Raw genomic sequence first — 19,252 nt, forward strand, 5'->3', positions numbered from 1 at the left:
AGTGTCATTGGCTTTTTTATATACAGGTCCTTAAAGAGCTCGAGCCACTGTTTCGCATCCGTAGTAGGAATGGTACGTGGCTGATTCTATGTCATTTTTTACAACGACCTTCTGTTTTACTATGTTGCTATTTCTCTAATGTCCGACACATTTCTATCACGTTAACTTATAAATGCTTCTTGCTACATGAATAATAGAATTGCAAAATAATTTCAATGCCTAATTGTCTTATTATCTCGTCATCAAAAAGCCGAGTCATTGCCACAAAGTAGAACAGGTATAGACTGCATGTTGCGACATGGTCTGCTCCACTACGACATTTCTTCGAGGTTATGTGGCATTTGTGCGAGACTGCACGGGTGTTCTACGATGAGCGTACGATTTCAGGCCGAATGGTCTTTTCTAAATAAAAACAACATAACAATTGTGTCGCATCATCATGTATCAAGCGAGGAAACCGTTCGTAACGACTTTAAATACTTTTAAAAAAAATAATATTCAAGAAAATGCACTTGATCATTAAATCAATTTGATATATGGCGTCAGTTTCGGATTAAAGTTTCTATGAAAGGTATTGATAAAGCTATGTGTGATTACTTTGTTTAGAACTGTAACAAGTGCATTCAACATTGAAATACTGAAAGGATACATACAATAAATAAGCCTTGCAACCCGTATCACATTCCGTTCGGTATGTCCATCAGTACGCGTTTACTTACCGAATACGAAGTAACACAAGACCCTATTAGTAATAACATATTATACCAACAGCATAATCCAGTCACAGCCTATCGCTCCATATGTTTAGGTTTTAATAAGAAAAAACGTACCATTAAGAATCATCTGGCTGGTAGATTTTTGGTTTTCAAAAACCACAGTTTTCAGTCGTATAGGCATATCTCAACAAATATTCAAGCAGGAGTTGTGGGCCTTCCTATTCATGTACGTATTGTCTTTCGCAACAGGTATACCAAGTTGGCCGTTCGTATTAATTCAAAAAGACATAGATTGTCTGATTATGTTGTGACGTACCCTTCATGTGTATACAACTGGGCCTGTTTTATTAAAGGACATTAGTCGTAACTTCCGGCTGTACGGACCCGTGGTGACCAACGTGATTCCTCACTATGAAGTATGCATTTTTCGAACAAATGGGCCGAGTGTCTACGATATTTCAGGCTAGTTAATCTTGGTAAATTCATACTTATATGATATTCATACTAACCATAACATACCATAAGCACGGGTTTTTAGGCTGTAGGCCGCTCGGAAATCGCATCGGCAGATCGACATAACATTTTTAACTTTTGGCGAATTAATGCGCGCACGGGCGTATCAACCCCAGCGCAGTTAGAACTGCGTTGGTCAACAACCTAATTTACATTAACAGTTACGTCGAAAATACCTAGTAAGCAATCTGCGTTCTGCATATTAATTAGCTAGCTAAAGGGGCGCTGTTAGGTGATTTCAATCTTTGTTATGCGGTTAATATAGTTCGAATATGCTGCGTTTTGCGTAATATAACGCGATTAAAATTGTACAAAAAGCAATTATTTCAATATCGGCGAGTTACAGAACGCAATATAAAAAGCAGAATCTGCAAATAGTTTCTAAATGAACGCGTACTAAATCAAATAAATACATGTAAGGCCGAGGACCGATAATATCTACATGTACTTTGTAGTTAAGAATAGAATCTGGGTCATCGCATTCAGACAGGTTTATTTCCGGGGAAATAAACTCTGAGAACTCGTTAAAACCCGGAAAAAATATGGATTGTGTTATGATGCAATTAAATGATATAAGGCGTGATATACCAAACCATAATGTTTTTAATGAAATTATAATACTTCATTTTATCCTACAATCAGTTTATTTTTGGTTATTGAAGTTTATTCATAAGTATATTTTCTATGTTTTAAATTGCTTAAATCGCTCTTACTTGACATTTTTATTAAGATTGATAGTTTGCCCTTGTGTTTGTAAAATGAGTGTCGCATAAGACCATTCTCTTGTGTAAGTACATACTAACAACCTAATCAGTACTAAATGCATATTATACACTTTTACCATTCAAATCAAATCGCGTAAAGCATTGACAGACTATCGACCTGCTACAATTTGTGTCATAGTCATGTAATGCCGAATGAAACCGAAAGTGTGTTAATATTCCTCAGTTTGTCTCATTAATTTCAGACCAAAGTCTTGAGCATGTAGTATCAGCATATGCATATTTAAAAACCACTGATATAAATGAGTAATCTGTTCATTTTGTAACATAGGTTGAGGGCATTATTAAGATACATATACATCAAACATACAGGGAATAAATAGTATTTGGGTGGTTCGATCCAGAGCTATTTGTCGTTGTAGAAGGAAGACTAAAACATAAACCTAATTTATATGTCCAATGCATTTTGTTGGGATGCATTTGGTTAGGCTGGCATATCCTGGAACTAGATTTAATACGCAAATTGTAAAGTAGATTTTACTAAAACTCTTAAATGCTTTATCCGTGGCAGTGCATTGAATTTGAAACCAAAGCTCCAGAGAAGGTTTTATATGATATTGAAAATTACTCCATACCTTATACGTATATATTTGGCGTATTCCACATTACAAGTGACTTATACTATATGATATATTTGCGAATCAACATAAAACTCTAAAAGTTTTTCCAAAGGAAATTATGAGCGAGCATACACTATCTTTAGATTTTTATGTTAATAATTATGTTTTACAATTACATGACTATACTCACAAAACGTTGCAGGCCGAAAGCCATTCAAGGCTTTAAGCGATTTGATATTGTTTGTGACGATGGCATTGAAGTATCAGAAATGGAGTTTTAAAGATACCTGTCGATTTATTTACATAATGAACAAAGTAATATTGATTCGAATCGCAAAAATATACAGAGGGCAGGTTCTTTATATTCATATAAATGAACTCGCTCTGAATATTAGTTTCCGTATGTCGATACACTTGAAAGCAGGGAGCAGGAGCAAGTTAACGGACAGTCAAATAAGACTCTGTGTTACAGAAAGAAATAAAACAGCATTGATTTAATCTCTATTTATCATAAAATCAAACGGATATTCTTTATTGTACAAAGACAGTATATGGTACGTGTATTAGATATTTTAAATGGAGCGTTAAAAATGTGTTTATTGAATGTGCTTACATGTACATGTTCTCCTATTTTCTAGGCCGGTATAGAGATAAAGTGGCAATGCTCGATAGTTTAAAAAAATATATTGTGTCAACCAATTTTACATTGACTTTTTCAAAAAATGATTACTCGTTGCACACTTAATGATAACCTGAGAATTAAACAAGATTGCTTGTGCCCCTACATCGAGAACTGAAATACACATTCGGAGCTCCTCGGCCATTTTTTTCAAAAACAACCTCGGATGTATTTGGACGTTTTACATACTGAAAAAGTGGTACGTTTAAGTCCGCTGCAAATAGATCGCGTAGTAATCTCATTTAGCAGTTAAACTTTATGACTTAACTCTTCGGAATCTTAAATATGTTTGCAATAAAACACTTCACTGGCAATCAATTTAAACTGAAATCAATAAATACAACTCTTAAACACTAAATTTAATTAATGATATTATTCAAAAATTTACGAACTACTTTAACTGATGTACCGGCATACATCCGAGGTTGTTTTCGATAAAATGGCCGAGGAGTTCCGAATGCTGAAATACATAGCCAAGGAACATGGGGTGCGAGTTTATATATTTGAGTACTTAAGAATTGTGGCTGAGATGGGCCTTCATCAACTGACATTAACTTTGTTGTATGTAAAGCTATTGATGTAATTTGAATTAAAATGTTAGTGATTAGCATGGTGAGAGCGTTAATCAAGAATAGCATCGTCATGTGTTTGTAGCATATAGATAGATAGATAGATTTATTCGTGCATATATATGTCATAGTAACAAACTAAATATTTCATAAAGTTATATCACAGCTGATTAACAAAGTATAAGGGATGATATCTTTACTAAATCACAACATCATTAGAATGCGTTGGATTCATGTACGTGCGTTACTGTAACAGTACTGTAAGTGTAGTTTAGTGATTAGACGCAGATAGGGATACATTTTTTACAATTTTGATTGACGAGGGTATATGTACATGTATACATTTTTAGATTGTAAGAAAAGTGAACACTTATCAATAACACATTCCTTTCAAGTGAGTGCCCAAGTGAGAACACCTTAAAGTCACCTGATTTCTTACCCTTATATATGAACATTTTTATACTTGTAATTGCAAATTAAGGTCTGGAGCATGGGGGTGTTACGCAAGCTCAGTAGCAAGATTTTAAGATTTCAAGATTTATTTAGATCATGGGTTATTACAACCATGTGATCAGAACAATAACACTTTAACAAACAATTAATTAAGCATATATATATATATATATATAAACAAAGTAGACATATATTACATACAGTTTCCTATAATAGGAAATACTAAGACAAATAAGTCGTATTGTTTTAAAGGAGAATGACTATTTGACATTAGATAAAAGGGACTTACAAAATATAGCCAATTTAATAAGTTCTTTTTTGCTTTTACTGTTCATTAATTGATCTAACTTAATACAATTAGAGTTACGACAAAAGTACAATTTAATATTGTTCTTTCTATCGTCTGAAAAATGTTGACATTCAAACAAGTAATGAAATTCATCACCTAAACGATTACTACTACACAAATGGCATGTGCTACGAAATCTCTTAACATTTTGATTACGCAGGGCTACTTCAATAGGAAATTTGTGATTCATAATTCTAAATTTAAGCAAATACAATGAAAGATTCGTCGGTAGTATATCAATATAGCTTTCAAACCCAAAATCTTTTTTGTATACTTTATACATTTGACATTTTGGTGAATTTGAAACAATACTATACCAATTTTGAATAAATTGGTCAGATAATCTGTTTTTAACCATATTCTTAAAAACAATAACACTATTAACCTGTTGTAAATCAAATTACATACTTAATCCTAAATCATTTAAAGTATTCTTAACAAAGGAAAGGCATGGGAACTTCAAGCCAGAGGTAACATCATTGTGCAAATATATGCAGTATTATACAATAAGTGACTAATTTTGCTGCTGTTCATATCAGCAGAATTTACTATTTTACTCTAAAAGGTCAAAAGCCTAGTTTTAGCTTGTAAAGAAATTGGTTTTGAACCAAGTTCACCATAAATCATACAATTAGGGGTACACTGTTTTAAATTTAAAATGAGTTTACAATATCTTAACTGAAATTGGTCTAATATCTTAAGATCCTCCATAGCCCATACCTCTGAACCATATAATAATATTTGTACAATCATTGAATTAAACAAATACAATTGTAAAGAGTAGGCTAAGTTAAGTTTACGAGATTTCTTTATAAGTGCAAACATTGCTTTATGAGCTTGATCTACCAAAAGTTTTTTAGTTTAAGTAAATTTACCATTGTAGCGAAACATAACAGCAAGATACACAAACTCATCGACAATATCTACTTTAGCGCCATCATAGTAGAAATCCTGTTCTTTCAGTAATGTTCTTTTAGACTTACAAAAAAACAATAACTTTAGTTTTACTAGGATTAACTTTTAAATACCACATATTACAATATTCTAGCATGGCATTCAATGCCGCTTGCAAGTCGGCGTGAGATTCGACGAGAATAACTGTGTCATCAGCATAAAGTAATATATAAAAACGTAGGTAAACATCTACATCATCATCACTTAAACATTCAAAGATACTTTTAGAAAAGGTTTCAAGCCCTTCAAACCTACTTGACATAAACTGAGTCAAATCATTAAGAAACAGAGAAAATAGTATCGGGGAAAGGTTCTCACCTTGCCTAACACCAGCTTGACGACCAAAAAAACTCTGATAATGAATTACCAACTTTAACACATGACTTAGCAATATCATACATACTATTAATTATCTTAATACATTAACCATCTATATTATTTTCTAAGAGTTTATGCCACAAAGCCATTCTATTAACACTATCAAACGCTTTCTTGTAATCAATAAAGGCACAGTAAAGTTTTCTACCTTTCATTAAATAAAAATCAATCAAGATTTTCAAAGAAAAAACATGATCAATGGTACTATAATTTTTCCTGAAACAAGCTTGCTCCTCACAGAGCAAATTGTGGTTAACCAGGAAAGAGTTTAATCTGTTATTTAGGACAGTCGTAAATAATTTTTCCATGCAACTTAAAATTGTAATGCCTCTATAATTATCCGGGTCATTGATGCTACCTTTGTTTTTATAAATTGGGAAAATGATGCCTCTACTCCAAACCTCTGGAAATACTCCAGAATAAAAAATGATATTAAATAGTTTGCAAACTAGTAATAAGAAAGACTCAATTCCATTATACTTAAGATATTCGTTTAAAGTATTATCAAATGAAGAGGGACATTTATTGTTTTTCAAGCTGTGTACCGCTTTTCTAATTTCATCAATACTAAAAACCATTTTTAATTCCTCATTATTGCCCGAGATTGAATCAAAATCAACTTCTAAATACATATCTGCATCATTGGTTGACGAAGTTTGATTTAACTTGACAAAGTGTTCATAAAATACATCTTTAGAAATGCTAGACAAGGTTTTCTTCTTTTCATCACACTATTTATTTAATAATCCCCAAAAAGCTTTGGGATCAGAATTACGAAGATTTTTTTAACTTTTTATTTACACTTCCTTTGAAAGTATTCATTTTCTTATTCATTAATTTCTTATAAGACTTACTATTGTTAACTAAGGAAGCAAAATTTTCATTTGTTCTATTAAATCTGTACTTATTTTTACTTTTTATATAATTAGCTCTAGCAACTTTACAATCATTATCATGCCATTCTTTCCTAGAGCGTTTACGAACAGGTGTTTTATTAACAATTTTCTTTTCTAACAACAATTGAGATTTATCAGCAGCATTAGTTAAAATATTAGAAACACGATTTGTCAAATGATTAACAACATCAACAGTATACTGTTTACTAATACTTAAGCTACCAATTTCATCTGCCAAAGCAGTGATCTTTAACTCATCAATGTGACTTACAAATTGATTTTTTGCATTATTGTCCCATATTGGTCTTTTTACAACATCATCAGTGGAATCAACAACACTTTTAACATAGTCAGAACTTAAATATAATGACATATTAATACTAAATTCTACACAAGAGTGGACATCAGAAAACAATGGATCATGTTCCTGCACCTCAAAATGTACAGTTCTGGGAAATAATTCCGGCGATAACAAAACGGGTCACGGACACTACGGACCATGGACATTACGGACCAGACATTACGGACCAGATTTAGGGACACTACGGACCAGATTTAGGGACATTACGGACCATCTTCAGAAACTTACGGACCATCATTTATAATGTTTTTAAACATTTTTTTTTTTTAATTTATTCACTCATTGGTCTTAAATTTGTTAATAAATACTTGAATATTAGTGCTCAGTATGAAAATTATATTTAATGTAACTGAAAAATCCCAGGAAATTCCAATTTTAAACATCAATGTATTTTTGATAAAATATTATAATAATTTGAATAATAATGAACGAAATATGTGTTCATCCTATAATTGTAAATGTGAATATTAATGTTTTCATATGTGATCGATTGTTTTCTGAAATAAACTTAAAATCGTCATCTATACAAACAATCTATAAGAGTACTGTTCTTAGAGGCACTCGGGCGGCTAAGGTCTAACATACATTAACGAGAGAGACACAATGTACTCAACTGAACAACACAGTCATATCACACAAGCACCAAAATACAATTATTATTGTTAATATAAGTTGGGTTTACCGCTTTTTCAAGAACGCTCAACAGGAGTAACGCATGTGAGTTTGTTTTATGGTCATCAAGCCGGACAGGTGCTTATAGTGGCAGAGATACATTGTACTGGTCTAGTAACAGAATAACACTCGCTATCGTCCCTTCTTATAACTGGATAAAAACCTGCCAGATGATCTGTTTGTCAGGGGATATCACTGGGTAAGGAGATTGTAAGAATTTAGAAAGTGTTTTGCTCGAAGTGTTGTCTGCTACGCTTCAATATTTATTATGCCGGAGGTAATAAATATTCATTTTTAGATGGATTGTTCCTGCATATGGTAAAGATATATTTGTAATTTGGTTTAATTAATATTAATTATCAAATTATGTACAGGAAATTATTAAACAGTGCCAATAACCTACGAAGATTAGGTATATTTCTGTACATCTGTATCTTTACGGGCCTTTCCGGGCTTTGCACACCGGGATCAGAGTGCAAAAGCACAGTGGCAGGTTATCTAGAATTATAGACGTTCAAAACGAGATTTTTCTTATCTCAGTTCTCCCATCATCATTTTAATCCTGGGAATGTGTTTGCCTTTTGGGAAGTGTATAAGGTGGGCGTGGCCAATTGTGTGTGGGGGGGGGGGAAGAGGGGGCAGAACAATTCAATTTTGGTTGCTGGAGCACATATATATCTAAAATGAGTCTCAAGTCATATAATGGGATGCTTATTTCGTAAAAACACTTTTATGGCATTAATAAATGCCCTATTTTCATTTAAAGCTTGTGTTACGTTTTCCCTTCATCCATACGAGCCTGTGACTTAGGCAAACAAAAAAAATACCTGTGTTTCTGGTAACCTGACCGACCCTAATTTTTCCTCGCCGACCCAAATCTTTTTTTAGACATAAAAGTAAAAAAAAAATTTTTTTTAAATTATTTCGTAAAAAAATATATTTCTTCAAATATATTGTTATTATTTTGTTGTTTGTCTTTCAAAGTCCCCGGAGAATATATTTTCATTCCTGATTATGTATTACTGAGACATAAAAACAAAATGGGGGAGGGCGGCGAACCCTGATAATATCTTAAAATTGGCAAACGCATGTTTACGGTCAAAACACGTGGTTGATCACCGGAGACATATTTTGCTGTCTTTTTAATGAAAATATTTTGAATTATAGTTTGCAGTGTTATTTATCCATATCCATGTCCAAATTAAAACTTACTTTTTAAGATAAGGCTTTGTGTATGTCATGCAAGCTTCTTACAATTAGGCTTTGCGAATTCATGCAGGCTAACTGCCAGGTTCCAATACACATTTCATTTATCATTATATTAATTTATCCGCAATTATCAATGGTTATTTATTTCGCCTTATTTAAGTCCCATCAACTGAAATCCAAACAAAAACCTGTGAAAGTTAACACATTTATTGGAATGTGTCGGCTGCAGATCAAACGGTACAATTTGTGACGTCAGAGCACGAGCGGTGATAAAATCAAAAGCGCGTGGCTATGGTTTGTATCTAATTCGGTCAGTCGGATACCATATGATCCCATTTTTTGATTGCCAGGATTTTGCCAAGGCTGGTACGAAAATACCATACGATCGAAAAAATAATAATCAATAATCGTCGTCTGGGAATCTTAAAACAATGACCGAAATATTTGAATTCACTATAAATATGAATGAAACTTTGATTGTAGTAATGTACAAAAATAAGATAAATCCATAAACGTGTTTACTTGTTGTTTTATTAACCTACCTCCACTTGAAGGCCTAGTTTAAGGAGCTCACAGTTGACAAAAAAATCGGCGATTTTCCTCAAGCAAATTAAAAATTTAGTTGATAATTGACTGTTTGGCTAAAACATTATCAAAGATTTGTTGAAATTGAAGTGCTGGATTTTTCCTTAAAACCGATCACGACTTATACACGAGTATTGTATACAAAAAAAGCACCAGATTTCATGGGCAAAATTGGCGGGAAAATACGGTAGTCGAAGGTAAGGAAATGATTTCAGACAGTAAACAATGCTGTTTTATCAGACTTTTTGTAAATTAGGAAACACGTAGATATAACATAATTGATCTGATGCAACAGAAATTTGCATGATATGGAAAGTGTAAAAAAAAAAATCCCGACCTACCGACCATATTTTTTTTCGCCATGTTACCAGGAACACAGGTTGTTTTTTTTTGGCCTTAGTACATTGATGTTGGACAATACATAAATGAAATTTTATGATAACATAAAATTATTTATGCAGTTGTTCAAATATTAATTCAGTGGTATTTAACCATGTCAGCAGTAAGCTACTGCATAAATTATTGCCTTAGCAAATCACCTTTGAGTTTTATCTCAAGTTGCACTGAACAGCCAATCGCGATACATTGTAGCCATTACTGATATATTTTTAGTGTGGACGAAATATTTTTATTTTAGTTTTCACATAATCCAACACCACCATTCCCACCACCTTCTGTTTAATTATCTGTCAGTTTACAAGGTTGAGAAATGAGCCGATCTAACTGTTTTCATGTCATGATTGATTGTGAACACATCGTTAACATCCATGTTTTTCTTCATATTTTCTTACCATGTGTATTGTTACAGTTTTTTGTTTCTCTTTCCTTTACCAGTTTTGTCAGGCACTATTTTTACAAAATAATATATTTCTAGTAGGGCGGTTTGTCCACTCAGATATGTAATCTGGGAAATGTTATTATACACATGCTATTGACTTTTATTTTACGATATTTCGTAAAAACACTTTTATGGCATTAACAAATGCCCTTTCATCCACACATTATTGTCAGCATGCTCAGATTCTTTTTTCCTGCACCTTTGAAACTTGTGCTGTTTCAGCTGAGTTAACCCGTGTAAAAATAGCATGTGTAATGTCACGTAATAAGTACAGATGAATAAACCAACACTATTTTTAAGTACACTGGTATTTACTTGGTAGACAAACCCAAAGACACATGTGTCGTTAGCGATGTATTAAATCAGTATGTAAGATTTAATGTGTTATACATGAGATACCGATTTTATGTAAGATTTTGACAATTTTCTTTTTTTCTTCCAATGGTATCATCTGTTGTCTAGCCCCCCCCCCCCCCCCCCCCCCCCCCCCCCCCCCCCCTACCCCCCCCCCCCCCCCCCCCCCCCCCCCCCCCCCCCCCCCCCCCCCCCCCCCCCCCCCCCCCCAAAAAAAAACCAATCCTAAAACGCAGTGTTGTGCCTAAGATGAGCCCTTGCGTCATTGGTCTTGCAAATATTTAAACAGCACATCAATATATAAGTTGGACTTCATACCTCAATCAGCTGTTCAGGCCTCATGGTCATCACATAAAATACCCCAAAATATCACAAATACAAAATAATGGCCCTTGATGGATTTTTTTTCCTTTTCTATTTGACTAATTTTTAGTTGTTCTTTAATTGTTTTGAAGTGCTCAAGGTGAGCTATTGTGATCGCCCTGTGTCCGTCGTCCATCGTCCTCGTCCGTCGTCGTCTGTTGTCAACAATATGACTGTTAACACTCTAGAGGTCACAATTTGGTCACAATCTTAATAAAACTTGGTCAGAACGTTACCCTCAATAAAATCTTGGACGAGTTCGATATTGTGTCATCTGGGGTTAAAAACTAGGTCACCAGGTCAAATTTAAGGAAAAGCTTGTAAACACTATATAGGTCATATTTATGACTGTATCTTCAGGAAACCTGGTCAGAATGTTAATATTAATAATCTCTAGGTCAAGTTCAAATCTGGGTCATGTACGGTCAAAAACTTGGTCACCAGGTCAAATTGAAGGAAAAGCTTGTTAACACTCTAGAGGTCACATTTATGGCTGTATCTTCATGAAAGTTGGTCAGAATGTTTATATTAATAATCGTTAAGTCAAGTTTAAATCTGGGTCATGTGCGGTCAAAAACTAGGTCACCAGGTCAAATCATAGGAAAAGCTTGTTAGCACTCTAGAGGTCACATTTATGACTGTATGTTCATGAAACTTAGTCAGAATGTATATATTGATTAGCTCTAGGCAAAGTTTGAATCTGGGTCATGTGCAGTCAAAAACTAGGTCACCAGATCAAATAATAGGAAAAGCATGTTAACACTCTAGAGGCCACATTTATGACCATATGTTCATGGAACTTTATCAGAATGTTATCTTGATGATATTTAGGTAGTCCTAAGTTTGTTTTAATTAAGTCCCCTCTCGTTGCACTTTCTATTGCCCTGAAAACACTTATTCCCTCCCCCTGTCACAATTGCCCTCGCCCTGAAAACACTTATTTCACACTTGAATTGGATCAGGTGAGCGTTACAGGGCCTTCAGGGCCCTCTTGTTTATGCAAACATTATGCTGTGAAAGAGAAAGTATTGTCAAGATTTTGTTTATATTTCAAGAAATTCATTGCTTATTTTATTCATTTTAATAACGCAATATACATAAATCAATTTTGGAAAAAATAGGAAAAATGGACATTTTTTTTGCAAGGGGAAACAGCCTTTAGAAGGCAGTAAATTGCACCCAAAAAAATCACTGTTCAGTATACAGATAATCAGATACAGGAATAATTACAAGTGTTATTTTTTTCCAGACATGAGTCACATTTGGAGCAATTGCAACAACGATGAATGGAAGGATATAGGCGTTCCATCTTTCCCATGAACCACCCTATGGACATGTGGATGCCATGGATTGCCATCAAAAAGACATAACATCTTTTGCCATACAATGGACATTAAATCTTTAGCCTTGTCTTTTGCTGTACAGAAGACATGATGTCTTTTGCCATAAAATAATGCCATCTTTAATGCAAATTATGAGCTTAATTTGCGCCATGGCGAGGAAATCCATACCACAAAAGATCTTCAAGTTGATGTTGTTCACTGTGCTAGCTGTCCTCTTGTACTCACTTACGGCAAACATAACTCAGAAGACTCATGAAGACAAACTTGGGCCTGCTTTCACCCTCATTAGCAACTTGGATTCACATTTAGATGATCTTAAAAGCTTTGATGATGTAGCAGATGAGCAGAAAATCTCGTTGATGGACAGATTAAGAAATGGTATCAACAGCTTGATGAAAAATTGTCGAGACTCAGATGAACATAGGAAAAACTGTGATGAAAAATATAAAAGTACTCAAAAAAAGATTTTGACTATATTTACAACTTTTGTTTATGAAAAAGAGAAATTTCCTATCAACAATAAAACATTGCATAATTGGAAAATGCTACCAAATGTGAATGTTGTTGTCTTTAGTGATTCGGAAGAAGTGAAATATGTTTGTAACAAAGTGGGTGTGCATGTTTTGAAAGTGACTGATGCAGCTACTGGGGTACCAGTCCTACCAAGTATGTTTCTTGATGCAAAGAAACAGTTTTCAAGTACATTTTACGCATATGCCAACGGTGATCTCTTGTTTTCTGACAATCTTATAAACACATTGAAAACAATATCATGTAATCTACCAACACTTTATCAGAAGACAAAAGGATTGTTAATTGTAGGACGTCGAAGAAATATTCCTGCAACTGTTATAACAGATCACAGTGCCATATCGTGGTCAGAGCTATATTTTCTTTCAAAAAAATATGAAAAACTCTTTCAGACCGATGCCGAAGATTATTTTATATCAGACGAGGCTTATCCATGGGAAAACTTTCAGCCTGTAGTTGTTGGTAGACGAGGCTATGATAACTGGGTGGTTGCTTACTCTCGTTACTTAAATATAACTGTGATAGATGCCTCAGAAAGTGTTCTTTGTCTTCATCAGACATTAGCCACAAGGGGAAATTATGAAGGCCTGCACAAGGGTGACTATAATCTTGATCTTCTATACAAGCAGGATGTTCCATTTTATTTTGGAGATTGGGGAAGAACGTTTTGCTCAATGTACAAAACTTGGCACGATCTCTGTGGAAATTTGGTGATTTCAAGAAGAAAAAAGATTGAAAAGATGTGCTTTGATTTTAAGTGGAAGAGTCAACTATCTCAGTTGCTTTTTGGTGGTAATTAGATACAAGGTTTATCGAGAACAGTTTCCCAAATCAATTCTGTGAAGTACTCAGTAAAAATCAATTATCCATCATGAGTTTATTCAAAGGGAGTTAGGGAATTTGGTTAAATTTTATTCATTAACTTTATTCAAAACCTCATAAGCAGTCATTTAAATTCTTGAGGAAAAAGCAGCAAAGAAAATCAGCTTCTTTATTGTGTCGCCTCATAAGTTATTGTAGTTATATCATATTAGTAACTCTAGATGACCCTTTGCATTTATAAGTAGTCTTTTATATACAATTTCTGAAGTTATTTACATGTATATACCATATTCATGAAAGATTAATTGTGGGATAAATTGCCATACCTCAAGCTCCAACGCTTTTGCAATTTTGTGAATAACAAAATTGTTATACAATCTTGATGAATCTCAATGACAGTGATTGTTGGCATAAACTAATATCCCGGTCATGTTTGATGATGTAGTAAATTGCCTCATAAACTCCAGATGTTTGCCCCTTTTATATATTTTTTTGTTGGTTAATGTATTTTTTATTTAGTGTTTGCAATGACTAACTATTTATTATTTAATCATGGTGAAACTTGGCAACAGAGTCTGTGGGCATTACTGAATGTCTAGTACCATCCAGAGGTTCAATGTAGCTGGCCTCAGTATAATCTCCAGAGTTACTGTAAATTACTTGCATGTAAACAATTGATTATTATCCAACCATTATCCATTCAGGTTTTTACTTAGTGACAATGTTTGTAGGCATTTGATTTTTACCAAACTTAGACAGTAGTTAAATATTGATGAAACCTCAGATCTCAAGTTCCTTTCGAAGACCAGCCAGATCGGCCCATGCATGACTCTGTGCTCCAACTAGACATAAATAGCAAGGGATGCCCCGCTGCCTTTTCCTGGTACCCTGCTGCCATTTTACTATGCCCTGCAGTACCATTTAGCATAAACTTAGTTTCTATGACAGTTTCAAACTATTTTTGATATTTAATTTGTCATATTGTAAAATAATTTTTTAGAAATAAGTTTAAAAATAATATATATATACATAATTTTGACACTAAAGTAAAGATAACAGCTAAGGTATTCATAACAAACTATTAGTATTGAAAGTAGTTACAACACAAACACAATATGAATTGAACATTGAACCTTGCAAGTACCCGATTAAGTCTCATTTAATGGGCGTCATCGTGCCCTTTCTGACCACCCTGCCCTTTTCAAATCATTGCTGGAGCACTGTCACTGGATTATGGTCCTTTAAATTGTCAAAATTGCTAAAATTGAGATTGTGAACACAATAATATAGCCTCTGTTTATTATCCAGTGTTTACTTAATTTAAACAGAAGTTATATTTTGACTTAATCATAGTCCCCATTGAAATCCAGGCAGATCAACCCATGCATGACTTGATTATGGCCCTTGAAATTATTTAAATTGCTATAATTGAGCTTGTGAACTCAATAGAGGCTCCAATTACTCACTAGTTTGTTATTGACTTAATCACAGTTTCTCTTGAAAACCAACCAAACTTGCTCACATGACTGAGTTATTGCCCCTTGAAATTAACAAAGATACTGTAATCAATCGAGCCTCCATATTCACATTGTTCATTTTAAGTTACAAGACTTTAATGGCTCCAACGCCTACAACTAGCATGAAATCAGAACTATCAGTATGTTGCCTTGTATGGGCCATATCTTGAAAAGCTCTTTGAGATTGAAATGAAATATAGATAGATTGCAATGGCATTATATAATGTTTTAGTATCCATATTCACACTATGTGATTTTCATTTGGTGCTTTTTTATTTAATTGTTTGAAAGTTATGAAATTTAATTTTCAAACCTGCATTCTTTTCATTTATGTTGTGTTTAATAATGCTACAACCATTTACCTTCTACCAGCACATTGTATTACATTTTTTGCCATTTCATAGAAAATGGGTGTTTGGGGACAATCAATCGCTTTCCGCGATACTCTTGTTTGATATAGTGTACAGTAATTTAGGGTCAGGCTACCCAATACACATTTCATGTTTTAATAAAAAACAGGAAGTGTGATACATATTGAGTCCAAGGAATGTTTAAGGATTTTATTACGAGCAACATTAAATTATTATTTAGCTTGTTTGTCTTTATGTTGAATAATTTGAAATAAATCTGAATTAAAAGTTAATAAGTTGATTACACTAAGGAAGTTAAAATTGCTCAAATTCATGATCTTTTCTAGCAGGATTTGTTGAAAATTGTAGATGCCAAGCACTGTTGTAAGAATACAGTAAGAATTGATGACTATATATAGCCTACATTTTTGTTTGGTATCAGTTTCAGTTATTCTATTGTGTTATCTATTAAGTTTTGCATGTTACTTTCGAAACTCCTCAGCCATTATTATCAAAAATAAACTTGGATGTATGCCGGTACATATGTGGAAGAAGTTCTTAATTGTTTTAATTATATCATTAATTAAACATTGTGCACTAGCTTGTATCTGAAGATCTAAGTTTTAATTGATTGCCAGTGAAGTGTATCATTGCAAACATAAGATTTCCAAGAGTTAATTCATTAAGTTTAACAGCTAAATTTAATTACTAAGGGATCTACTTGCAGCAGACTTAAACATACTGCTTTTTTGAGTATGTAAACCGACCAAATACATCCAAGGTTGTTTTCAATAAAAAAGACCGAGGTGCTCCTGATCTGCATGTTGGTGCTTAGGTAAAAATTCTCCGGGTTCTTCTATGCTGTTGTTTATCTGGTAAGCAGGGAGGAACTAGAATAATGATATACTAGTTTAGCAAAAAAACTTTATAACTAAGATATTGTATACAGATATAGGAATATCTGTATTATAATAGGATTAATAGTATACACAGAGGATTAATAGTATACACAGAGGATTAATAGTATACATAGAGGATTAATAGTATACACAGTATTGTTATTTAAATGTTGTTATCGTACATGCCAACATAGTTTTGAATGGTCTCGAGTATTGTCATGGAAATGATTGCCTTTACATGATATCTAAAGGATAATGTCACATTCACAATTTTGGTGTTTGCATTTCAATATTTCAAATTATAGGTTTATTATGGAGGTCAGTTTTTGTGTTTTGTAGTTTGACTCTTTATTTTGATTAATTTCAGTTCATCAATAATATCAAACATCCCTTATTGTTAGGGCTAGTCATATGAATAACGTTTTTTTTTTACTTTTGAAGTAGCCGATAAGAACAAAAGAACACATAAATGATTTCTTCTTTTAATAGGTTTTGATGATCTGATCGATAATCTGAGATTTTACAATACTGGTTTCAGAAGTGATACATGTTGATACAGAGGGTTGTCGTCTGAATAACGGGTATTTACTTTTGTAGTATGCGGCATTAACGGTTGCAAGAGTGGATGCATTTTATTATATGTATATTGTATATTGATGGCCAGTTTTGTCAAATAATGTTTTCTTTGTAACACCTTATAAATTAATTGTATTCACCACTACACCATTATTGTAGTAAATTTTTTAAAATTACCCACACATAGAGCCAACAAGATCAAAATAACATATAAATGAATCTTCTTTTTATAGGTTATAAAAACCAAAAGTGAAATGATGATAAAATATACAGGAAAAATAATTGAATGACCTGAATAATCTTTCTTTATTTCTCTAATGATATATCGCAATAACGCTCAGTATCTTCTTTCTTTTTTTCTAATGATATATTGCGATAACGCTCAGTATCTTCTTTCTTTTTTTTCTAATGATATATTGCGATTACGCTCGTTACTTTCTTTTTCCTAATGATATATAGCTGTAACGCTCATTAAATATTGTGATAAGTTTTGGCTAATAATAGTCGTCCATACAACTATAAGCAATCCAGCAGATAAATTTTCTACAAATTTAATGCTTTTAAAATTATTAGGATTCTAATTCTATGAAAGAATATGTACATGTAGTTCCATATAAACGCGCATCAAAATGTATTTATTGTATATGTGTTATTAGATTTCTTTAGTATTAGTAGTTCCTCAAGGTATTTGTTTGTTTCTTTGCATCCATCTTGGATGTTTTCTTGATACCATGGTAACCACTCTTCCTACAAGTGAACTTCAGATATATCCAAGATAAATATGCCAAGAAATCCTCTGGACAAAACGCTCTGGCCCCTATTTCTCAAAACTTCTTAAACTTAACAGGCTTAAGTAGCTTATTTCAAAAAGCCAAACTACATACTTAAATTGAATTTTGATAAGTGAAAAATGGTTAATTGTGATTATCATACAGATAATTCCTATTTAAAGTTATAAATCTCTTAAAGAAGTAAATATTACGCAAAAAATTAAAATACAAAAATAGTGAGCTTAGCTTTATCCTGTTATAAGGGACTTAAGAGGTTTCGAGAAATTGGGTCCTGGACAAAACATAATTTCACAAAGACCTCCAAGGCCTAGTCTAGCAGTATTTGTATGTTTTGTTTTTATTCTATTATATATACAAGTAATAAAATGTAAAAGTGTGTTTTATTGCCCTTATACCTATATATAAGAAATGATAAACCTTGACACTTAATTTGGTGGTTATTTTATTAGTAACTCGAGTAATTTAAGAATTATTGAAAAAATGTGCCAAGTCTAGCGAGTTCTGGGGCAGTGATTATAAAAAAAATGAGCATAATCTCCATATTGCCCTCTTTCCACATACTAAGTTTCATTAACCTAACTTGGATACTTTTTAGTTATCTCAGGATTGAGATTTTTTTCAGTCAACAGCTATATTTTTAAAAAGTCAAGGGCCATAACTTTGCATAACTTTGTCTGACAAAAAAATGTGTATAATCTCCATTTTACCCTTTATCCACGTACTCAGTTTCATGAGCTTAGCTTTGATACTTTTCGAGTTATCACAGGATCAAATTGGCTATATTTTCAATAAGTCAAGGGCCATAACTCTTCATTACTTTGTCTGACGAATAAAACACAAACAAATGTGCATAATCTCCATATTGCCCTCTTTCCACATACTAAGTTTCATTTACCTAGCTTTTATACTTTTTGAGTTATCGCAGGACCGAGATTTTTGTGGACAGACGGACGGAGGGTAAACCTTAAGTCTCCTCTGGTGAAACTGGTAGGGGACTAAAAGGTGTTAGTTCCCAAGCTGTACAATATAGTCCATCTAGTCTACATGTCAAATATCTGTGGGGTGGGGGGGGGGGGGGGGCGAGTGGTTTCTACTGTAACTAAAGTCTTAAACAATACCCCAGGGGTAAGTTTCTTCAGCAAAACGCTTTTTGATAGCACTGTTCTGCCTTTATTTTCAAAATATCTCAATT

The 19,252-nt window shown here is 33.3% G+C and overlaps 1 protein-coding gene across 2 annotated transcripts; it reads left to right on the forward strand.

The window, feature by feature from the left end:
- Positions 1 to 8,131: 8,131 nt before the first annotated feature.
- On the forward strand, positions 8,132 to 18,438 carry LOC128209687 (uncharacterized). Of its 2 annotated transcripts, none has more exons than XM_052913843.1 (2): positions 8,132 to 8,200; positions 12,481 to 18,438. In XM_052913843.1, the coding sequence occupies exon 2, from the start codon at positions 12,685 to 12,687 to the stop codon at positions 13,903 to 13,905; it is 1,221 nt and encodes a 406-aa protein (XP_052769803.1). In that variant the 5' UTR covers positions 8,132 to 8,200; positions 12,481 to 12,684; the 3' UTR covers positions 13,906 to 18,438. The 2 variants fall into 2 exon arrangements, with proteins under 2 accessions (XP_052769803.1, XP_052769805.1); XM_052913845.1 differs by having other exon boundaries at positions 8,139 to 8,159.
- The last annotated feature ends 814 nt before the right edge of the window (positions 18,439 to 19,252 follow it).

Source organism: Mya arenaria, chromosome 11, assembly GCF_026914265.1.
Source record: "Mya arenaria isolate MELC-2E11 chromosome 11, ASM2691426v1".
In the NCBI taxonomy this organism is placed as follows: Eukaryota; Metazoa; Mollusca; class Bivalvia; order Myida; family Myidae; genus Mya; species Mya arenaria.

Bases quoted from the DNA above. Each gene is read 5' to 3' on its own strand.
- LOC128209687 (XM_052913843.1), top strand. From the start codon at position 12,685: ATGCCATCTTTAATGCAAATTATGAGCTTAATTTGCGCCATGGCGAGG.